This window comes from Crinia signifera, chromosome 1, assembly GCF_055691185.1.
Source record: "Crinia signifera chromosome 1, ASM5569118v1, whole genome shotgun sequence".
Classification (NCBI taxonomy): domain Eukaryota; kingdom Metazoa; phylum Chordata; class Amphibia; order Anura; family Myobatrachidae; genus Crinia; species Crinia signifera.
The window spans coordinates 420873331-420898531 of record NC_139217.1 but is presented as its reverse complement, the minus strand read 5'-3'; the positions used below and the strand labels follow the sequence as shown (position 1 = coordinate 420898531).

The window sequence follows — 25201 nt, the reverse complement described above, 5'->3', positions numbered from 1 at the left end:
GGCCACAGCACTTTGCCCAAATCAAACATGGCCGCGGGAGGGCTACTGCGAATGCGCGCACAGCACCTCCCAGGCTCCCAGCTCTTCCCCCCCCCCCCCCCCCCCGCTGCCTGGTTCAAGATCCCCGCCGGAGCAGTGGAGACAGCCCCCACCAAAGTACAGACAGGAAGCCGCCCCAGGTGAGCCGTCCCCCTAACCCCCCCCCCCCCCGGGCGCCCCCCCCCCGGGCGCCCCCCCCCGCGAGCGCATAACCGTCGCCGCTACCCCCCGGGCGCGCATGACCGTCACCGCTAAACCCCCCGATCCGCCCCTGCAGGAAAGGGTGGTATTGATGGCAATGGCTACAAGGACATACAGAGGGGAGGGAGAGACAGAGGGGGACAGAGTGAGAGGAGGAGAGAGGGGAGTGTGAGAGGAGACAGTGGCCCTCATTCTAATTGCACGGGGGAACCTTTATGTGCATGTGCAGTCACTTTGTGTGAGCGGGCATGGCAAATTGATTATTCACCATCCTGTTCACACAGAGCAGTGCGGGTAGGGGGCATGGGACGGCGGTAAGGGGTATACCAGTCATCCCTTGAAAACGCTGGGCGTTTCCAAGCTAATGCGGCTGTGACGTAGGTACGGGGCGGGCAGCTGACATCAGCAGATGTACAAGGCCGCTGCAGAGCCTGTGCAAGATGTGCAAGTGTTTGCAAAATCATTCTATGGTCGGGGAGCATCAAATGATTTCAATCCCGCACGCAAGGCTGGGTATGGATGTTTATGCTAATCATCCATTCCCATGCGTGCAGGGAAATCGGCACGCAAGTGCGAGGTGGACGAGTGTGCGGGTGGCAGGCGGCGTTTAGATGATCCGCAAAGTTGCAAATTTAGCAGCTTTTCAGGTCAATCAGAATGAGGGCCAGTGAGTGAAAAAAAGGAGAGAGAGAGAGAAGGGGGAGTACTTCTCCATATCTACTAACGTTTGTATGATGGCAGCAGGAAATACTGCACCAGAGGAGTGGGTGCTCCCAAAAGGGGTGGGTCCACGGTAAAGGGGATGTGTCCGAGCATGGCAATCCCCCGTTTTCCTAATTCTGGAGAAGTGCCCAGTGTTCCCTGTGCAGCCTCCAACTCCCCTCCCTGCACTGATAGATGCTGTGCCCATCTATTTAGTGATCACTGGATGCTCTGCAGTGGTGAAAACTGGCTCCCTCAACTGTGGCCCCTGCATGCGGAACACTGTGACCTGCAGGTGGGGCCATTTTCAATTAACAGGACTGTCCCACTGTAATCAGGACACTTGGGAGATATGCATTTTCATATAACTGTGCATTATATCACTCGCAGCCTGCAGAGTACACTTCTACTACCAGCCTGCAGAGGGCACATCTACTACCTGCATGCAGTATCACTCGCAGCCTGCAGAGGGCATATCTACTACCTGCATGCAGTATCACTCGCAGCCTGCAGAGGGCACATCTACAACCTGCATGCAGTATCACTCGCAGCCTGCAGAGTACACTTCTACTACCTGCATGCAGTATCACTCGCAGCCTGCAGAGGGCACATCTACTATCAGCCTGCAGAGTGCACATCTACAACCTGCATGCAGTATCACTCATAGCCTGCAGAGGGCACATCTACTATCAGCCTGCAGAGTGCACATCTACCACCAGCCTGCAGAGGGCATATCTACCACCAGCCTGCAGAGTGCACATCTACTACCTGCATGCAGTATCACTCGCAGCCTGCAGAGGGCATATCTACTACCTGCATGCAGTATCACTCGCAGCCTGCAGAGGGCACATCTACTACCTGCATGCAGTATCACTCGCAGCCTGCAGAGGGCACATCTACTACCTGCATGCAGTATCACTTGCAGCCTGCAAAGGGCACATCTGCTACCTGCATGCAGTATCACTCGCAGCCTGCAGAGTACACTTCTACTACCAGCCTGCAGAGGGCACATCTACAACCTGCATGCAGTATCACTCGTAGCCTGCAGAGTACACTTCTACTACCAGCCTGCAGAGGGCACATCTACAACCTGCATTCAGTATCACTCATAGCCTGCAGAGTACACTAATACTACCAGCCTGCAGAGGGCACATCTACTACCAGCCTGCAGAGGGCACATCTACTACCATCCTGCAGAGGGCACATCTACAACCTGCCTGCAAAGGGCACATCTACAACCTGCATGCAGTATCACTCGTAGCCTGCAGAGTACACTTCTACTACCAGCCTGCAGAGGGCACATCTACTACCTGCATGTAGTGTCACTCGCAGCCTGCAGAGGGCACATCTACTACCAGCCTGCAGAGGGCACATCTACAACCTGCATGCAGTCTCAGTTGTAGACTGCAGAGCACACTTCTACTACCAGCCTTCAGAGGGCACATCTACAACCTGCATTCAGTATCACTCGTAGCCTGCAGAGTACACTACTACTACCAGCCTGCAGAGTACACTACTACTACTACCAGCCTGCAGAGGGCACATCTACTACCAGCCTGCAGAGGGCACATCTACTACCTGCATGTAGTGTCACTCGCAGCCTGCAGAGGGCACATCTACTACCAGCCTGCAGAGGGCACATCTACAACCTGCATGCAGTCTCAGTTGTAGACTGCAGAGCACACTTCTACTACCAGCCTTCAGAGGGCACATCTACAACCTGCATTCAGTATCACTCGTAGCCTGCAGAGTACACTACTACTACCAGCCTGCAGAGTACACTACTACTACCAGCCTGCAGAGGGCACATCTACTACCAGCCTGCAGAGGGCACATCTACTACCTGCATGTAGTATCACTCGCAGCCTGCAGAATGCACATCTACTAACACCCTGCAGAGGGAACATTTACTACCACCCTGCAGAGTGTACATCTACTACCAGCATGCAGTATCACCCGCAGCCTGCACAGTGCCTATATATTCAATACTGTACTTGAGTTTCATACCTGTGTTCAAGGCTTCAATGATGGGTAGTATACCCAGTAAGTTCTTCATGCTAATAACACTTCGCTATTTCGGGAATTGCGTATGGATTTGCAATTGGATTGTGATTGGCCATCCATTCACAATTGTCTTGCAGTTTTGCAAGGGGTGTTTTATTTTTTCTGTCTCCTCGCAGTCCATGGCAAATTCTCACATTAGAGGTCAGTTCTGAATTAGGCCCTAGGTCCATTGTTACTAACTTTATCAATCTGTTATTATACTTTTACATACATGATGCAATTGAATTAGAAGTGATTTTTATGCTGTTGCATTGTGTGATAATGTTCTAAGGATTTTTACAGAACAGTTTATTTAAAGTGCAATGCAATATATAAAAGGTGTATGTAAGGGTTCGGTATGATTTGCCTACAAGCGATTTTCTGTTTCTTGTAAGTAACCAATTCTCTGCTACACCGCACCGAATTTCCATATATCTGCCCATTAGGTGGTTGAGCTGTCAACCTTCCAAGTGTCAACCTCCCGACCCTGTCAACCTTTAGTGGTCAACCTAATGTATGTTGACCTAGCGGATGTATCCCCACTGCACGATATTGGGACTTTTGGCCCATACCTTCTGGCAAGTCTGACCAATTTCAAATCAAAGCCGAGCTTTTCTGGTGGTTTGTGGCTTTTATTGATGTTTGGCCAAAACAGTCATATCTACACTTGACACCAAACTACAGGCTGATCACCCCATTATTGGCAGATAGGTACAAAAATTGTGCAGTGCACCTAGCGATTCTTTCGCCAGTCGCCGGCTGAATGAGCGGCGCTACATCTGTAGCTAGACAGTAATGGGCGTTCCCACATAGTAAAATATTAGTGAGATTGTGTCGATAGAATTGTAAGATATGCAGAGTTGTACGTCTCCATAACAACTCTTTATTCAGACTGATTATTTGCTCCAAGAATAAGTTTATTGCAAACATGTACTGGTAAGAATGACAGCTATGAATATTAGCATGTGGATAGAGCTGGTTCAGACACAGAGATGCTTACAACTCTACACACATTGGCAATTAGATCCATACACATGCAGTCAACATTTAGTCAGATCGCCAGTGTTCTCACCAGAGAACACTGGTCAGATCACTCAGCACACATCGCCAGTGCATAACATGTATGTCAGCAAAGTGTGCTGAGCAATCTCTGCTAAACTACATCGCTCAGCACAGGGCTGAAGTCGCCCTGTATGTAGGGGCTTTACCTACTATTTTTTGCTTTACTTACAAATCCGCATTAGACCCTCTATTCATAAATTCATAAATCATAAATTAAAAAAAGCCATTTTTCGATTGTCAAGAGCCATAACAATTACCACTTTTCATGCAGTATCTTAATGAACACAGTTAAATGTTAACCACCTAAACTTCCAATTTAGTCTATCAAAGTCGACTTTGATATCCAGTTATAGGAGAGAGATAAAAGACCAAGGGATGTTTAATAACGTGAATAGGAATAATTGTTCATCTAAGTGGCTGGGGAATGGGGTGGAACGGAGTTCCGTCAACGGAGTTCCATCTCCACCACGGCACTGCACAGTAATACCAATAGATGATGCAGACGCTGCGAAGGTCACTGATGAGCTGCAGCCACCTCCCCCTTTCTCAGGTCCTGGCGGCTCTTGGGTCTCCTCCACCTGAGGCTCATCACTCCTGGTTGTGTCTGTCAGGCAACGTTTGTCTCCTCCTCAGGTCTCAACAGCTTACTTTTCCAGCATGGCGTATGTGATGTCATCATTGCCACTGAAGCGAAGAAGAGCCACTGAGATGAGCAAGCTCTGTGCATGCTGAAGACAAGGTGAAATGGGGGCTGAAGGGAAATAGAGAGGCACGGGATCTGCTGGAGGGATGATGATTTGTATATAATGTGTGGATAGGCTCTGTTGTAATCATGCACTTTGCTCCATAGTCCTTGACCTGTTTCTTCACTGAAAGACAAAAGTGGTTTACTCAGAAGGTGGAGAGATATGAATCAATGCTGATGTAATGCTGTTTTTAAAATGCTCACAATACTCTATGGGAGGGGGGGGGGGGGAGTCAATTGCCCTGCTATTTCCGACAGTGCCTATTCAGCGCTGCCATTCCCAACATCATTGAAGAAGCAGATCGACAGAATGGACCTGACTTTAAAAGCATTCATGCCCGTTTTGCAGAAAACAGCTGTGGATTGTCGAGATCACAGTTAGATCTGGACAACCCACAGCCGGTTTTCACAGACACGCCACCTTTTCGCCGATCAGCAGACGGCACGACAGTTGGGACCTGGGATTGAATCCCCCCCTATATACTGTATGCTGTTGGCACCAGGCTCAGCTCCCTCAGAACACCGGTGGTCGTGTTGCCTATTTATGGTATATGAGAAGAGGCTGAACATGAAGCTGACAGCTTTCAATTAGTTATATGAGGCCCTTCATTTGGAAGTTGAATGGATATTACACGAGCACAAGAAGCTTTGATGTGTCTCTATAAAGGCTCCTATATCTCTGATACCAATGACGTGACGGCTCTATTATTTTACTTGCTACTTTTTGTAATTCAAGCTGATAATTCTTGTAATAATGTGACATTATCCACCCAGAAACACCCAATTACTCCACTAATGAAGGCAGCTTACTATCGTCATTCACATCAAGGTAGGGAAACATGACAAACCCTGGACACCTCATATATTTGCTACATGTTCCTACAAATGAGGAAGGTATGACTAGTTTTAGAAAAGAAACAAATGAAAAGTATTTATTTATGTATGTATATGTGTATGTATGTATGTATGTATGTATGTATGTATGTATGTATGGGTGATGATCCAATAATCACTCTGATGGATTGCAGTACTTATCACAGTGGCACACACTATTGCATAGCATTTACTTAATTTTACTTCAGACTCTTTGGTTCTCACGACCCATCTCCAGTTCCACCCAGCGGCAGGCTCAGCAGCAGAAGCTGAATCTGTCTGTAAAGCGTGGAGACAAACAGGCAGCTAGCAGTGGATTTCAGTCACACCTAAAGGAACCAACTTCCAGCAAGCAGCACTCTCTCTGAGGGGTCTGTTTATCAGGTCATATTTGTGCCATATCCTTGAAAGTATTTGAACAAAGGTTATTTTTTTGTTGTTGAGAATACTGGTTTCAGAAAAAGCCTCACATAGCCAAATATTAATAGGGAAATCCTGCCAAAACAATAATAAATAAAATTCTGATGCGAATGTAATAGTTTTAAACTGAGGTGGATTTATACCTTTATCCTAGAAATAGGATAGTAAGTTATCCAAAATTACACAGTGTTTAGAAGGCTTGTGATACTGATGCGCAGCCTATTATTGCAAGGGAAAAATGACTGTGCAGGCAAGTCTATTTTGACTGTCGTCTTTAAAAGAAGGAGCAAGAGAGTCAAAATCCCATAGTCAAAATAGGATAAAAATAAAATAGTCAAAAATCAGCCATTAGCCTGAATCTCACCGTGTGTACATACCATTAGAATTCTGGTCCAATTATTTCCAGAATCTTCTATTTTATAATGCAAAGTACAAATAATATAAATATTTTAATTTAAAATAAGTTTCCCTCTCCTCAGGCTGCCCCCTCTACTCCACCTCTGGACTATCTGCCTTCCTGTGACATACCTCAGATAATTTTTTCCACTAAACAATCTTCCCATAACTGAAGACGAAGTCTAGATTACCCTTAAATCACAGTAACCTTCTAAAGCTGCAGACCTGGATGGGCTTTCCTCCTCATACTACAAAACCTTTCAAGGTTCTCCTTATGACCACTTTCAACCACATTCTCTATGGGAGATTTTCTCTCCAGATTCCCAAGATAACAGTTATTCCAAATCCAGGTAAAGATCCCCAACTGGTGACATATTACCATCCAAATTCTCTATTTAACAACTACATGGCAGGCCCTAGACAACACAAGACAAATTATAGACCTACTTCAATACATTAATACCCTCAAGATTACCACTTCAATACATTAATACCCTCAAGATTACCTTTCTCCTGCTAGTCCTCGCCTTTCTCCTGCTAGTCCTCTCCACGGAGAATGGTTTCCTGGCATTTTATGACTGACACTTTGCTATTACAATCCTTTCACCTCCATTCTAGCGAGAGGTCTTCTCTCAGCTTTCTTCCCCATTTCCAATGGCACTTGAGAGGGGTGTCCACTTTTTCTGCTGATCTTTGCCTTGATCATTGAACTTCTCATCTGCAGGACTCAAGCAAATCCCAATCTCAATGTCACATAGCAACAAAAAAGACCAACAGAATTCTAGCATGTATTAAAAGGGGCATGGAAACTAAGGACTGAAAAGTAATTATGCCTCTGTACAAATCATTGGTTAGACCGCACCTCGAATACGGAGTACAATTCTGGGCCCCACACTATAAAAAAGGACATCATAGAATTAGAAAAAAACAAACAAAGAAGAGCAACAAAGCTAGTTAGGGAAATAGAGAGATTGAGCAATTTGGGACTATTTACACTAGAGAAGAGACGTTTAAGGGGGGACATGCTCAACATGTAAAAATATATCAGGGGCCAATATAAGGAACTGTCAAACACCCTTTTTACTGCAAGAAAGGAGTCTAGGACACGAGGGCAACGAGTTTAGAGAAGAAGAAAGAAGATTTTGTTCCCTAGAAGAAAAAAATTATTTACGGTCAAAGCGGTCAAACTTTGGAACTCTCTTCTTGGTGAAGTGGTGTCGGCAGACACATTAAATACATTTAAAATAAGGTTGGACAAACATTTATTTGATAAGAACATCCAAGGGTACAAATAAGAATCATAATTTGTCTTTAAATTTTCAGAACATACTACACAACAAGGGATAAACTATTAAAACCTAGGTTGAACTCGATGGGCGCAAGTCTTTATTCAGCCTTATCTACTACGTAACTATGTAAAATCTGGACATCTCTGGCATTCCTATTGGCAATTCTTTATACAAACTCTCTCTTTTCGCTGAAAATTTACTTCCCACTGTCACCAATCCCCTAATTTCCCTTCCGAATTTCTTCCAAGAACCGTCTCTGTATGGACATTTAAAACAAATATGTGGGGTGCGCTATTAACAGCGGCTGGCAAGGGGTTGTCACTCCCCTAATATTCAAAGAATAAAAAAGACAAACAATATGCCAGCACTGGCTGAATTATTTATTCAGACGGTAATCTGTATAAAATGATATTTATTAACTCCAATAATATCAAATGCAAAACACAATACAAATGACTTAAAAAATTTACAACAAAAAATATAAAAAAATTAATAATTAATTGATATATATATTTTGTTGTATATTTTTTAAGTCATTTGTATGGTGTTTTGCATTTGATATTATTGGAGTTAATAAATATCATTTTATACAGATTACCGTCTGAATAAATTATTCAGCCAGCGCTGGCATATTGTTTGTCTGTATGGACATTTGTCTGGCTACAAGGTTAACCATGATAAATCAGAAGCTTTGCCACTCCACATTCCACCTCACTTGAATCTCCTTCATATTCATTTTTCTTTTTCTGAACTTCGTTAAATTCGATGAGAGTCTATATAAGGCTAACTACCCCGCTCTGTTCCAGGCCATCGAATAAGATTTTGTTTTGGCAGACTTTCTTATTTCTTGGATAGGCTGCATATATGCAATCAAAATAAACATGCTCCCCAGATTCTTTTTTTTCAGACCCTCACTGTGGCTGTTTTTACCCATGTCCATTCTTCTCTCCAATCATCTTACTGTAACCACAAGATACCCCTCCCTAATAGGGACTTCTCTGTAAGGCAGGGGTGGGGAACCTCAGGCCCGGGGGCCGTATGCAGCTCCCGTAGCTGGTCTGAGTGGTCCTCCCACCTGCCCGGCGGCTTTGCCGGGAGTCAAGTACAGGGGAATTCTCGCAAGATTCCTCTTAATGAACAGAAGCCGGAGACTGTCAGTCCTATTCAGCTGTAGCCGCTGGAGCGTGGGACGGCTGCAGCAGGACAATTTGTAAGAGAAATTTTTACTTATGGCCCCCGAAGGATTTTTTCCCCATACAAATGGCCCTTGGCACAAAAAAGGTTCCCCACCCCTGCTGTAAGGGCTCAGTACAGTAGCTGAAGGTCTTGGTCTCCCTTCACTATCCAAGTAATAGCAAGTCTCTAGACTTAGACATTTGGTAGCCTGACACTCTCGAATGGTTTCTACCAGGTCAATGGCTGGCATCACCCGTCTCTGTCACTTTCTAGGTGGGGGTACTCCTCTATCTCTGAATTGTGTGAGAGATACTCCCTCAATCTTTTTTTACCCACTGCATTTGTATTTACCGGTCTCTTGGAGAAGTCATTAGACTAGGGGTTCACATACTTTGTCCACCCTGCACTGTGAATAATTACATGGTGTGTTCAAAACATGAGAACATATAGTTGTGTGTGATTAGTTTAAGCATGTGTTTGTCTATTGTTGTGACTTAGATGAAGATCAGAACAATTTTATTACCAATTTATGCAGAAATCTAGGTAGTTCCATAGGGTTCACATACTTGGCCCGGTGCACTTCAGACAGTGGGGCCCTTGTGATGGGGGTGTGTGCATACCTCCCAACATGACACATTGTAGGAGGGACAAAATGCCCTGTACCTGAACTTCTCTCTTAATATATGATTGGCACTAGCAGCCTCTGTACTACTGAATCAGTGAGACAGGAATCAGGATATCTTGTTATGCCACAGTGCTCCGGCAGGGGGGACAGTATCCCCGCCACCACCCCCCCACCCCTTTAATCTGGCTATGTATATAAGGGACACTGGGTTGATATCCTGAAAGATGAAAAGCTTCATGGGGATGGTCCGAAAGGAAAGTCCACACTATTATCCATGTGGGAGCAGGTGAGTGTGTAAGCTGCAGCCACTGCAGGAGTATAAGCACTCTGGTACAGGGTATCTAGCTGCTGGAGGGACACAGGCGGCGAGTGACAGGGGCAGAGATGTACTGTATATAAGGGACACTACTGTGGACATTGTGCATAAGTGATTCTATTGTGTGGTATACCATATATAAGGGTACTACTGAGTAGCATAACGCGAATAAGGCTCACTACTGAGACGTAACACATGTGAATAACATGTGTGGTGTAACTTGAATTGGCTATACGATTATGCGACCACACTCCTCATTGTGAGACCACTGTCCCTTTATAAAGTATGGGAGATAGCACAGAGCACAAAGTTTGCAGAGTTGCCGAAAACCCTAGCACTGGCTCCAGGGTGGGGGTGGGAGTAATTGGCAGGGGAAATTAGTTCCACCACCTCTCCAAGACCACTTAAAATGACAGAACAAAATAACTGTAATGTCAGCGATGGCCGGTGTGCACACCCAAACAGAGCAACACTTGAATTTCACCGTTGGGCACAATTTCGTGGCCTTGATGCACACAAAACTTGAATTCGTCCCACGAGGTGAGGAGCAGAATTAGACAATTATAGCAATGTCTCTCTACATCAGGGCTGGGCAACACCGGCCCTCCAGATGTTGATGAACTACACATCCCAGGATGCTTTGCATTAGTTTTGCTATGTGGCCATGCTGAAACTGATGCAAGGCATGCTGGGATGTGTAGTTCATCAACATCTGGAGGGCCGGTGTTTCCCAGCCCTGCTCTACATGAATAACACCAACCTGGTGTTGATGGATAAGCAATTTGTGAAGGTCTAGACCAGTGGTAGCCAACCCTAGCCCTCGAGAGCTACCAACAGTTCACATTTTCCAGACAACCTAGATGCTGCAAAGCTGCACTCATTAATCACTGACACATTTTAAAAGATCCACAGATGGAGCTAATTAGCTCACTTGTGATTCTGTGAGGAGACCTGCAAAACATGCACTGTTGGTAGCTCTCGAGGACTAGGGTTGGCTACCCCAGGTCTAGATGCACCCATGATCATACTTGCATACTCTCTTGGAATGGCCAGGAGGCTCCCAAAAAACCCCTCCCCCTCCCCTTGAGAAAGTGGCAAGCCTCCCGCATCTGAAGGGAACAGGCTTCAAGCTGGCAATTATACCGATGATGGAAACAATGATTGTCATACTGTACTGCAATCATTAATAAAGTCCTCCTAGTCCTGTTCTGCCAATAAACGATTGCCATTTCTATAAAATGTCTGAGAATGGCTGGCATCCCGTGCCTCTGAGAACTGCAGACCTCAATACATATGGCCCTTAGAGAGGAATTGGAGAGATACAGAGTAGCAACCAATCACATTGTCAATGTCCAAACAGCCTGTAATATGGCAGTAAGAAGTTAATTGCCTGGTACTTTGGGCCTGATTCAGACCTGTGAGCAAAGCTGTAATTTTTGCAGATGGATAAAACTATGCTCCACTGCAGATGGGGTAGATGTAACGTGCAGACTGTTAAGGGCCCCTTACACTTGTGAGATTGTCAGATTTGACCCAATTCAGATGGATTGGGCCAATTTATTTGACAAAATCTGATGTGCCTGATGTGTAGGACCCAATGCACAATCCCGTGCCATTTGGTCTAACCAAGAGATTGATCCTCCTGCACATAAGATAAATCTCAAGCCAATCAGGTCCAACTTCTTGGACAACAACTTGGACAAGTGTAAGGGGGGCCTTTAGATTTGGTTATTTTGTTTCTGTGCAGGGTAAATACTGACTGCTTTTTCTTTTTTTTTTTTTATTTGAATTTATTTTCTTTTGCAAACAAAAATACATATACATACACATAACAATACAAAAACATCGCACTATAAAGCCCTTACGCCCCTACTTACTTTTTGTATATTTAATAATTTAGTATTTTAAATCATGTGTGTTTTTATATTTAGTCTGTGTTTCTAGGTATTCGCCAGCATGTACCCAGACTTATACCATCTGCGCCACACCTTTGTGTATGTGTTAGTACTATTTTTATAGTACACCTTTTGTATGTGCAACCGTGAGATTGACCAGATTTATCCAGGCTGCAAATTCAGGCCCCTCCTTTGCCATCCATGTTCTTGCTATAAGTGTTTTAGCCAACGCACACATATTGTTTACATACATTTTGTCATATTTGTGCAAATTACTCTCTTCACAGATCCCCAATATGCAACTTTTTGGCCCTAGTGCTGTTCCCGGTATTCCTGTTTTGTTTAATATTTGGATAACCTTTGTCCAGTACGGTTTAAGGCATCTGCATTCCCATAATAGGTGATAGGGTTTTTTGACAATAAACGGTGCGCGATTAAATACACAGTGCAGCTGAACAGTACACCAAAAAGGCACACATCCAATAGATTGCCTCAGAACACTTCCCATAATAGCATAGCTCCCAACTTTAGTAGTCCAGCAGGCGGGACGCTGCTGCTGCGCGCCGAAGGCGTTCCGAAATTTTTTGGGGGCGTGGCCTATACTCACTGCTCTCCCGCGAGGTCACGCCCCCATTTTGCCGCTATGGCGGCATGACCCAGAGGCTCTGTGAGCCTCTAGCCATGCCCCCAGCCCCCTGGCTGCGGGAATAGACGCTGTGCGCATGCGCACAGCGTTTATTCCCCGCTGCTTAGCAGCTGACAGGGGGGACTCCCAACAGCCCCCCCACACCGCGGGACACTGCCGCCCGCGGGTGGGACAGCGGGACAGGCCCTGACAATCGGGACTGTCCCGATAAAATCGGGACTGTTGGGAGGTATGTAATAGGTGCCACAGCGTGCCTGTCCCATTTTGACATTTAGGACATATTGATGATAAGTTGCCCCCCCCCATTTTTGCCAGTCTTGATGATGTTAAGTAGCATCTATGTTGTATTTTTATTTAATTAGTTGCTAGTGGTACTACCTTTAAGGCCATGTTCCATTCTGTTTCTGTTATTGTCCCCACGTCTTCTGACCATTTGATTTTAAGATCTTGCAATCCATCTTCATATATTACTTATATCAGTTGGTTATATAGTCTTGATACCCCTTTCTTTTTACCTCCCTCTACTAAGGCCTTTTTAATCGGGGATATTGAGAATTTAGGAGTAACATTTTTAAATTGGGCTTCCAGGGCACTCCTTATTTGTAAGAATCTAAAAAAGAATGAGCGTATTCTTCCACCAACTGCGCGAATGAGTTCATACCGTCTTCATTATATAATTGGCTAATGGTGCTAATCCCATAGGGTCCCCATATTCCATCTGGTTGCAGCTTCTCAAGTTGTTTAAAGCGTGTGTAATCTGATATAGGATGCTCCACTTCTATATCCTCATATTTGATTACTTTACCAACCTCTCGCCATATTTTTATGGCCTGTACCACAAGGGGTGTGTCTTTTCTAGTAATTGTTCCCTTTAACAGATACTGTAGTGGACTATTCATTACATTTCCTTGTGCCACCAGTACCCTGACCAAATTACTCCCTGCGTCTTCCGCCACCCATTCCCGTATGTGTGTTAATTGACCAACCAAAAAATATAGTCTAAAATTTGGTAGGGATAATCCACCTTGCCCCCTTTTCCTCATAAGGGTATCTAGTTTTACTGACTGCTTTATTCTTACACTGCAATTTAGATTTCAGTTTGAAGTACACACTCCACCCAAATGTAACTCTCTCTGCACATGTTACATCTGCCCCACCTGCAGTGCAGCAGCATGGTTTTGTCCATCTGCAAAAATTGCAGCCTTGCTAACAGGTCTGAATTAGGCTATTTATCATTCTCCAATGTATCTCTCTATCAAAGCTTTGATAAATATCCTCCACAGTGATTTACTACCTTCACCATTGTCCAAATCCTACCTGATTAGTCAGTTTATTGTCCTATGTTGTTGAATTTACATTTACATTTACTGTACCAATATGTCAGATTTCACTGTGGTGCCCTGTGTGGGTTGCTAGGTCTACAACACTAGGTCGACAAGCATTGGGTCGACAGCACTAGGTCGACATGGATCTAGGTCGACACACGCATTACATCGACATTCAAAATGTCGACATGGGGTTTTTCACAGTATTTTTGACCCGAATGTCAACACAGTAGACATGGACACAGTTTGAAGCGCATCGCTTCGCTTGCGATGCTTCGGGCACACTATTTTATTCTCCCAACACACCCTAGTGGATGGTAGGGCATGAAATACCGCCTGTCGGCACATGACGGCTAAAAAAAACAGTGAAAAACCCCATGTCGACCTTTTGACTGTTGACCTTGCCCATGTCGACCTAATGCTTGTGTTGTCCTAATGCCTGTCAAACTAGTAGTGTTGACTCAATGCTTGTCGACCTAGTTTCTGTAGACCTAATAACCGTATCCCCCTGAAATAAATCAGATGATGATAACAACAACGACAGGTTGATACTATGTTCCTCGGATGCAGTATAGACTAAAACCAGAAAAATGCAGTGTGTCATGTGCCACTAGTAAAGCAAAGAATCCGCCTTCGAGAGCAAATTAGGCTGCAACATGCAGAAGTGTATTTGCTCCTGACAATGCTGTGATCGTATCCGCATGGCAACTGATCCGACAGCATAGCCTTATGGCAACATACAGTAATGGTGTTAATACTGACACTTTTCAGTGAATGGAAAAGGTTTCATTGAGTGTCAGAATATAAATGTACAGTGAATGAATCCTTTTTATTTCAAGCGGAAATTAGTTACAACCAAGGACACAGAGAGGGAGGCGAGTACAAAGTAAGATGACATGACAGCCCCCCTCCCGCTTCCACAATGTTCATGTTTTACTGCAAAATCCATTTGTAATCACACAGAGCATACAAGGAAAAGTGGTGCACAGAGGTTGGTGCTGGGACCCAGCTAATGGGAAATCATGGCTACTTACTAGAAACATAGCCGATAAGCAGGGTTGCCGGCCCTCCCTCATCTAGCGGGAGTATACCGCTTTTTGATCCTTTCTCCTGGTAATATATTGGATCCTCACGGCTTTTTAGCCTGCCTGGCAAAATATAGTGGCTGCGCATGCGTAAGTCACAAAGTGAAGGGGTTGACCTCATGGCTGTCCGGCTGCCGGCCGGGGTTCTATGGGATGTGGTCGCAGGCTACGACTCATAGCCCTGGCAGTGGCCACAGCGCAGCCTTGGGAGCGGGAGCAGTAGAGGGAGAGGCACAAGCAGTAGAGGGCAGCGCCACAGATGAGATGGTAAGCTAGCGGCTGGCTGCTTCGGTGCTTCCTTCCTGCTTCTCCCCCCTGTTCTTCTTTAATAGGGTTAATAGAAATATGTAGTGCTATGGTACTCTCTCAAATGTAATTTGGATAGCTCTGCCCTTGGCCTCGCTGATTTACGTGCCTTAAATTGGGTGGGGCCATGGGCAGAGCTACCCAAATTACATTTGAGAGCTCCCACGCCTGCTATTTTCTGTAACTAGCTGCCCTCTCCCGCAAAGGAGAGCTGAGAAGTCAGCAACTATGCAGGTAAGATACCATTTGGCCCATCTAGTTTGCCATTTTTTTTACATAATTTCAGGCATCACATTTATTTATACAAAGGTTTGCCAGCTGTTGTAAACTCTTCAAACTGCTGTAGAGAAAATCCAGGGATGCATCAACAGTGGGTCTCACCACACACCCATCACCCATGATACAGCTCTGGAGTGCCGCTTCAATGCTTCACAAATTAATGTAAAAAATAATGAGGCAGCCATTTTCCCGGGGATCCTTCCATGCACAGTTAAAGAAAATCATCAAAAACATGTCGGCTTGGCCATTTTTCCGGAGGAATGCAAATGTGCAGCAGACTTCTGCCAGGGGACAGGACCCAGATGTTCTGTAGACTGCACACAGGCCCCCTCCAGTCTTATGATGGCCCTTATTCTGTTTATTAAAGCCCACTGTGCATGCGCGGCCACCACCACGGGCACGGATGTAACACAGCGACCAAAAAAACCTATGCTGTGCGGACACAATAGGGGTGTATCGCAGGGCAAGGCATCAAAACTGGGCATTAAAAGGGGCGTGCATGTGGGTGGTGACAACAAGTGCTGGGCATATGCCTCGCACGAGTCTCTGAGCGGTCGGAGCTTCTCACATGAGAAACATTCTTAAGAGAAATAAAAGTTTCAAGTTTCTTTGACCAGCCAATCACCAGGCGCATGATATGGCCCGCATTCGCCGGGGCAATCAACATGCAAATTGGCTAAAACTTTCAGCTGCACGCAATACACGCCTCTGCAGCATAGATGTTTCTCTCATTTATCAATTGAATACTTACATGGCAACAACACAGGAAGCAACAGAATCAGTGAGCTTGTAGGTGAGACTTCACTCACTGTGTGTGTTCAATCGGTCGGAGGCGTGCGTACACGTATCAGAAGGAATGAACAAGAATAAAGTCCTACGGCCCAGGAAATATCCCATCTGAAGATTGTATTTGCTATTGGGGTGAACGGTGAAACATAATGCTTTTAAGAGCTTGATAAATTGGTACATTGATGAATGATGTACAGGTGCATAAATTTTGGGACATCGACACAATGCTCATATTTTGGGCTCTATACACTACCACAGTGGATTTGAAATGAACCAAACCAGAAGTTTTTTTTTTAACTGGAGACTTTCAGCTTTAATTTGAAGGTATTTACATCCAAATCAGGTGAACGATGTAAGAACTGCAACGGTTTCTATATGTGCCACCCACTTTTTAAGGCACCCAAAGTAATGGGACAATCGACTCAAAAGCTATTTCATGGACAGGGGTGGGCTATTCCCTAATTATTTCATCATCAGTTAAGCAGGTAAAAGGTCTGGAGTGGATTCCAGGTGTCACATTTGCATTTGGAATCTGCTGCATTCACTCTTAAGGTGCGTACACACGTACAGCTTTTCTGTCTGATCTATCTGGTGGGAACAAAAACCTGGAAATGTATGGGAGCTACTGACAATCAAATAATTGTTCCCAAACACTTGAAAACAGAAGTGATCAGTCAGACAAATTGTTTAATCGTTCTTATATAACAAATTTATCAAAGCATATATTTTTTTTCTGTTTTCCTGCATTTGGGTGGAAATTTTTGATGGTCGACATAGTGCTTCTAGACCTAGTGACCGCATCCCGGATGTGTGACAGGATAGCGGATAGTTATATTTTTGCAGATTTGCAGGGGCAGGTGTTCTGTCTGTCTGGTGGGGCAGTCATCTGCAGATCAGCGATCAGATCTGAATCGTGCCCTAGGATCAGGGGTGCTGCCTGTAGCTGGTGTTTCAACCCAGCTTTAACCACAACCTTCGGCTGGCAATTGGATCCCCCCAAAAGTTCTTATTCACTAACAGTAGATCATTACAGCAACTGCTGACATGAATGCATTATAGGGATGATGCTATCCCCTCTTCTGTGATTTGCTGTCATTATTTTTAATGTACATCACTGCACTAGTAAAACCCCCATGTCATGACCCCATACACCTATTAGGATTACACAGTACTTAAGACACTCCTATGACAACCGTGTAACAGAGTCTCCTAATAACAGCTACTGTATAATGGTAGTGCACCGCCAGAGAGGGTTCTCCTGACACTTGTCTATAGGCAGACAGGGCAGCATCAGGCAGCGTTACTGCACACCTGACAGTCCCCACACACACTCACAGCAGCACACGGGCACCGGGGAGACCGGCAGTGTGGACAGTGACCCGGGGAGACTAGCTGGCACTGTGGATAACCCCGCAGCAGGCACACCGGCTGGACACTGATCTGAAAGCCGATTACCGCTCCACACGTGACGCCGCGTCGCCTCCTGTCCCCCGCCGGGCGGGCAGTCCCCCTGACTTGCTCCACGCGAGGCAGGCTCACACACTCCTCTGTGCCGCGGACACGGGTGGGAGGCGGAAGTAACTTTGGAAGTGCGATCCGGGGACACGTGGGAAGAGACGGAGCCGGAGTCGGATCTGGAAGAGTTGTTGCAGGAGCGATCGGGGAGCGATCCGGCAGTGACAGCCCCGATCAGTGCCCGGGTAATCTGTGGTGTGTGTGACCGGAGGAGGAGCAGGTCTATGGGATACAGATTTGTGGCCAGTACCCATCCCGCACCCTGACACCTGCACCGGCTGCAGCAGCAGCACCACACCCACACACCCTCCTGCGCTGTGCCCCAGCGCACACCGCCAGCATTCACTGAGCCAGCGCTGCCCGCCACTGTGCTGTTCCCCAGGGAGTGCTGCTGGGGGGAGCATGCCCTGATCTCCGGGATCATGCAGAAAAGTGTGCGATGCAACGAGGGGCACGCTCTCTACCTCGCCCTTGTGGCCCGCAAGGAGGGCACCAAAAGGGGCACCGTCAGCAAGAAAGCAGCCGAGACCAGCAGGTGGCACGACAAGTGGTTCGCACTCTTCCAAAATGTCCTGTTCTACTTCGAGAGTGAGCAGAGTGGGAGACCCTCCGGGATGTACATGCTGGAGGGGTGCAGCTGCGAGAGGGTCCCGGCACCCATAGTGGCCTGCGGGGGCAAGGAGACCATGGAGAAGCAGGTAGAGCCATGCCAGGGGGGGCACCTTGGGCTAGTGACCCGTTTATATATTATATTTATATATATATGTATTTATACACACACACACACACACACACACACACACACACACACACACACACACACACACCTGTCTATATGTGTATCCCCCTACAGTACATGGCTGTGGGCATCAGGTCTTGCAATACATACTGTAGAACACAAGTAGTGTTATAGTACTAGTGCCTATGAATGCTGTATGCAGTACAGAAGGTTCTAAAGTATATGAACACTAGGACTGTCTTATTAAATAAAGTAACATAAACAGTATAACATGTATAGGGAGAATGATGTGTATGGTACAGTATGGATAATAGAAAGCACTGCCAGGCATAGCTGCACACTGTACTGTACTATACCTGGGGATCACATCGACCTGTTCCTGGGCAGTATGCAGCACAGGGTACTGTGACATCAACATTGCCATCTGTGCCCACAGTGGGGCTGATTCACCAATCTCTGCAGACAGGAATCTTAAGTGGGATCATGCACAGTTGCAGTATCTGTCATAATGACACATGCATAAGATTTTCTGTTCCTCTTATTAACTTTCTATAGTGTCACGATGCTTTCATATTATTTTATTTCAATTTTATCATTAAAAGGTCTGCAGCAAATAAAATAACAACCTGTAGCTCTCAGTATCTACACTCTGGAATAACTGTACTGGGAAGGGTGGGAGAACAATGCTACTTTAGTGTGACAGTGGTGCTTGCGCTGTGCTCTGGCACACATTCCCATCTGGCTGTTCTTTCCATCAATGTATGGTTCTGTGGTGCACTATACATGTGTACTATACACAGTATGTTTGTGTGTGTCATATAAATATATACTGTATATGTTACAGTTTTGCATTAGTAATACAAAGAAGTTATCTTGTGTGATGTCTGTTGAACTTACATTAAATGTAGAAAGAAACTGTTGTATGAAGATGACGGCAAACGTAAGGACATTCATATGTAATTGTTCGGATTGTGTGTTATTGTGTACATTGTGCAATAAATGATTGTAGGCAGAGGATATGTACACTGTGCTCAGGGTCTTTTCTGGCTGCACTGACTTTGTTGGATAGATAAAGTATCTGTATATGTAATATATTGTTTGTCATTACTCACTATTGCTGCTCTGAGAGCACCAGGATTTGTCTCACAGTACCTGCAGTATGTTTGAGGAGTCTGATTGCAGTGGTGTGTATTTCATGCAGATAAGTTAAAGGCGGCTGTTTCAGGCATCAGTGTTGTATGAGCAGCAATATTTATTGAATTGCACTAAAATGCTAATGTTCTTGTTACAAATGTCCAAAATATTTGGATACTTATTTCTGATTAGGATTCATAAAATAATAATGTTTTTGTATTGTGCCTTCTACGATAAAGGTTTATCTTGGTTTGAGTAAGGAGCAGTGGCTGTTATTACCTATGAGCTGCAGTACTGCAGCATCCCCCCTCCAAGGTAAAATCCGCCACTGTGCCCTGAATAAGTGAAGCCACCGGCCGACACAAGTGCAGACACAGCTGCGTCAACTTCAGCTGCAGTTTCCGTGAATGCAGAAACTGAAGAATAATGGATATACTTGTTATTTGATATTAGTGTACTTTAAGTTGTTTTTTCTTCTTTATTACTAAAATCCAGTTAACACATGTCAAAATCTATGAAAAGGCGGACCCTATAGACCCAAAATAACCAGAAGGGTCAGAATTATCAGTGTGCGGATTGTTACCTCCACCTCCCCCGAACCCCATTTTTGCTGATATGGCAGTTGTGAATGTTTTCTTTAAACACCCTCATTATCCACGCCAGCACGAAGCATCGCGAGTGGATGTGTTACGCATCCTCCCGACTTGTTCAAACCTCCACGTCACTGTGGAGTTGATTTTATAAAGTGTGGCGAGCCCAAAGGGTGGCGAGCGCACGCGGAATACAAATAAAGTAATCCGTGTCCCCTCGCAGGACTTGCTGCGATCACCACGCTTCGGGCTCGGTGGCACCCTGCGCTCGCCAAACTTTAAAAAATCAACTCAAATAATAGTGGGGGTATGAACAAGTCGGGAGTACGCGTAACGCGTCCTCTCACTGGGCTTGCTAAAGCCTCTCAGATGTTCCTGCGTCTCAGACAGATGGATCGTCTCCCCGCCAGTGCCCGCATGATCCCCTCTCTGCCGGCGTCCGCCAGCGGAGAGGGGATCATGCGGGCGCCGGCACTGTGTAAGAGGCGCTCACTAGGATTGCCAGGGACGCCGGTGACAGTGCTGCAGCTCCTGGGGACAGTACGGTGACTAGCTGCCTGACGGGGACACTACGCTGACTACGCAGGGCTGCTGCGAAGTCACTACACTGACTACGCTAGGCAGCCGTTGGGCTAGACAGACAATGGGCGAGATTCAGCAATAATCCCCGGTGCACATCGCCGGCATTCGTATAGTTAATAATCACATATGCAGTAACATATGCGATTATTAACGCAAAAGCGATGCTCGGCGATGTGCACCGGGTCACCCCCTCCCTGCCGGAACCCTTACACAGCTGTAAGGGCTCCGGTTCCTCCTCTCTGCACTCAGAAGTGGTGACACAGGTGAGGGGGATGCGGCGCGGATCGGCAGGGGGGCGCGCGCGGCGGCGGGGGACGCGAAGGGAAGCCCATAGGCTTCCATGGGGTTACGCCAAATAGGAACTGGCGTAACCCCCCCGCAGCGAAGCCCCATTGCTGGGGCTTTGCTGCATATGAAAATGCGGTAAAACCCCCGAAAACTGGGTTTTTACGGCATTTTTAGCTTGCTGAATCTCGCCCAATGTAGTTTAGGCTGCCGCCGTGAAACTACACAAGTAAGGCAGCTGTTGGCCTACGCTAATAACAATGTAGTGTAGGCTGCCGCCGTGAAACTACACAAGTACCAATATTAGTGATAGGCAGCAGAATCTATATACAGAAAGTGAGAAAGAGAGAGGGAATAATAATAATAATAATAATGAAATTTAATTAAAATATTAAAGAAAATGGGAGAAATTCAATAGGATGAGAGATTCAGAAAGTGAGAGATTTAGTAAGAAATCTCCAGTTTTTTTAAAGCGGCAATCATTTACACAGCAAAATCAGACTTGGTTTTGCAGTGTAAATGATTGCCGTTTAAAAAAACCTGGAGATTTCTTACCAAATCTCTCACTTTCTGAATCTCTCATCCTATTAAATTTCACCCATAGTGTTAGTGAGAAAAAACAATTGTGCTAAGTCTTAGAATGTAAAGGTGTGCCCCACTAGAGCCATCCAGCCCAACCAATCTAGTGGCGCCGCACCCCACACCTACATTACCCTAAATTAGGTCTACGATTAACCAGCAAAGAGCCACGTGATAATGGCTACTTACTTAAATATATCCAAACTAAGCGCAACCTACCTTGGAGCAACCCCATAATACTCCATGTGGCATATCAGGACCTGCATCTCCTCCTAATATGTTGGTTAGTCAGTCATTCCGATGAGTGACTGATCAATGTAAGTGCCGCTTAATATGTTGATCCATATCATGCAGCTGGGCGGTGATTCGAATTGTCATGCCCAGCTGTGACGTCAGCCCCTACGGCTAATGGCGGTTATTCGATTCGATATACTGCCCATGCGCATGGGTCATAGTATGCATCCTGTGATACAATCCTGCTACTTTTTTTTTTTATTACTGGCGAAACTCATGTTGATTGACCGGAAGTTGTGTGACCTCAGCTTCGGTCTCACTCAGTGGATGCAATAGAAACAGGATGATTAAGTCCTCGGCTAAGCACAGACTGCACACAGTGGATAAATCATTCGATGGTCAGTTGCGAATGGATTTGGAGCTGATTGCAGTGCTGCAATAATTTTGCAAGCTGTTGCAGCCTTGCACAGGATAGGATTTCACTCTGGCTGGGCAGCATTTAACTGTTCACATAGCTGTACAAATTAGCAGCCATGCAATCAGGTCTGAATCACCCCCAATGTACGACCATCCGCACACACAGCACAATGCGCTGCTACAGTGTGGCCCTTATTCTGGTTCACTCGCAAAGGCAAATTCTTTCTCAAATGGACAAAACCATGTGCACTGCAGGGGGGGGGGGGGCAGATGTAACTTGTGCAGAGAAATTTAGATTTGGGTGATTTATTTTGTTTCTGTGCATGGTAAATACTGATTGCTTTATTTTTACACTGCATTATAGAACTCACTTTGAAGTAAAACGGTATCATATCCGTGATCGAGCGCTTGCCAGCGGCTGCGTAGAGAGCCCCAGGATTACATTGATACATTGTTTCAAAGTAGTAACAATCCTGTGTTATCCATGTAATATGCAACTATGATTTGGTAACATAACCAAATCCACCGTGCCATATCAAGACTAATTATAAAACTATTAAGGGACAGTGTGCAGTGGGGTCCCACTAGGATGAGGATTCTTATCCTTTTTAAATCACTACATGTTGTCTCATGTTTTGTCTGTGTCTTTTATATATTCGCAACTATTTTAAATGAACTCATTAAAAGTAATGTTTTATTAATATAACTCTCCAGGTGCACCAAAAAAAGACACTCTTTTTCTGTCCTCCAAAACATGTCTACTCCGTGTCTGTGGTAGCACACCCTCGCATTAATAAATATTAAATTGATAATACTGCACAAGGAGGGTCCACCCGTGCATAACAATAAACTCTATTTCTGTGCGACTGACAAAATCTTTCCTAAACTTAGGTAATAAATAACTGTGTGCAAAGGATTTAAGGCCTGGGTCCTTCTGGATCATTGGCCACAGTTCTCTGGCTGTTTTCACAATTTCTTTGCTAGCAGGTTGAGTATCCCTTATCCGAAATGCTCGAGGCCACTAGCATTTCGGATAAGGGATTTTTTTATGGTTTTGGGAAGCCTTAACGGCAGCCTTCAGGAACTTCTTCAACGGTCCCGGGGTGCATCGCACAAATTTTGCAGGTGCGAACAGAATGTTCGCCGTTGCTGCACACACCCTGCTTATGCACATGGGTGGAAATTTGCATGCGCACTAAAAAAACATTGGTCCCCATGCGAACGCTGACTAGCACACAGTGATTGTCTACATTTATATGGCATTTCCTGGGTGTGATACCGATAGTCATCTTAAGACAATGATACAGTATTTATTTATTTCTAAACGGATTACTGAGGCAGCCAGGGACCTGAGAGGCTTGAGGGAACTTTATATAGCTGCGTAAACAACCTATTAGTCTGCAACACAGTGATATCAAGGCAGCCAGAGCCATGAAGTGGGCTTACACTGACGGAGATAGTCTTCAAGAAGACTCTATACCTGTCAACAAATCTTTACAGCAACATCTATTGATACCATTGAGCAGTTTTCTACATCTGAGAATTGCGCTTTATACTGTTACTTTGCTGCAGGAAACCTGTTCCCTTTTAACCTCGCTAAATGCCCTGATTACTTACATTTCAGAGCCCTAAATCACAGTTGCTTGTTTCAAAGTGTAAAATCTGATTTAACTTTGCACAAATGAAGGAATAGATTTCAGAGCAGCCAAGCAAATAATCTGTCCTGCTGGTCATTTTTCGAACAGGGTAGCTGCCTTCCTGACTGGCTGCAGTAATGAGTGCAGGCAGGCCCGGCTGATGTCCCTGCCTGTAAGGCCAATTGGACAATCCGTCCAGAGGTTGAACGAGGTTACAAGTTGGGATGAACAATAGGCTTTGGTAGTCTAGGATGAGATTCCATTATGTGGTATCTGTGCGTCTCCTAATAACATTTCTCATTCTGTACAAATCCCTGTTTACCCTGAGGTTGCAGTCGTGTCTCAGATAAAAATGCCTGTTGCACCAATCACAAACTTCAAGTGTTTATAAAGTGGGTTCTGCTGTCATGTGTGGTAGGCATCTCACACCACCTAAGGGAGGAAGGCTTCATACTGTCACAGTGATTGTTAAAGATTAGAAACAGTGAGAGTGTAAATTGAAAACTATGAATAATAATGGAAGCTGTCTGTGCACATAAAGGCAGTCTGCTTCCTATTTCCCCTACTCAAGTTGGCAGCATACTTATCACCTAAACACAGTGGTGGCATTAATGCCATGGGCGAGACTCACAACAAAGGAATGAATCAATTGTTCAGGATCTTGGGGACTATTTATCAATGAAACAATTGCAGAATTTCCCTCTTAAATCTCCATTTTCTGAAATTGCCCACAGATATTACGTATCCTCTGTACAGGGGACTGTAGCAGTTATTGGAAGCACAGATTTAGTCTGGCTCATCCTGGCTGGGGCTAGTTAGACACACAACATGCTTGCTGCAGGTCACGTTCACATATATTCCCACCCAAACCTGGCGCTACCTGATCAGCGGATGATGCACAGCAGGGAGGGCTGGGCAGGAGAGGGTCTGCCTGTGCTCTGCATCCCTACTGATGTCCTTTTGCTGCTGGCTAGACAGGCAGCTGTGCCGGCAGCTAGATACGCCTCCAACCCACCTGTAAAAGTGAGAGCCTCAAAAGGGGGCGGAGCCACATGTCTCAGGGCTGCGGAGAATGAGCTGATACAGAGCCAGCCATCTGGAAAGAGAGTGAGTGTCTGTGTGTGTGAGAGCATTATGGGGCAGATGTATTAAGCCTGGAGAAGAGATAAACTGGAGATAAAGTGGAGATAACATGGAAGAGATAACCCACCAGCCAATCAGCTGTGTTTGAAATATGACAGTTGGGATCTGATTGGCTGGTGCGTTATCTCCTTCTA

General features: G+C 45.4%; 1 protein-coding gene and 1 long non-coding RNA gene across 5 annotated transcripts in view; one reads left to right on the top strand and one right to left on the bottom strand.

Annotated features, from left to right (window-relative positions):
- Positions 1–4023: 4023 nt before the first annotated feature.
- On the bottom strand, positions 4024–17862 carry LOC146018255 (uncharacterized). Its single transcript, XR_014450523.1, has 3 exons — positions 17548–17862; positions 6988–7199; positions 4024–4916 (listed from the first exon to the last, which is right to left on the bottom strand). It is a non-coding gene; the product is annotated as an uncharacterized LOC146018255 (long non-coding RNA).
- RASGRF2 (Ras protein specific guanine nucleotide releasing factor 2) overlaps positions 17435–25201 on the top strand; it is a 240845-nt gene continuing 233078 nt past the window's right edge. For 2 of the 4 annotated variants that reach the window (XM_083151856.1, XM_083151855.1), the window contains exon 1: positions 17437–18425. In XM_083151856.1, the coding sequence (XP_083007982.1) occupies positions 18150–18425 (276 nt within the window). In that variant the 5' untranslated portion in view covers positions 17437–18149. Of the gene's footprint in view, positions 18426–25201 lie in introns of all 4 variants that reach the window. The other 2 variants (XR_014450522.1, XM_083151857.1) reach the window with 2 other exon arrangements.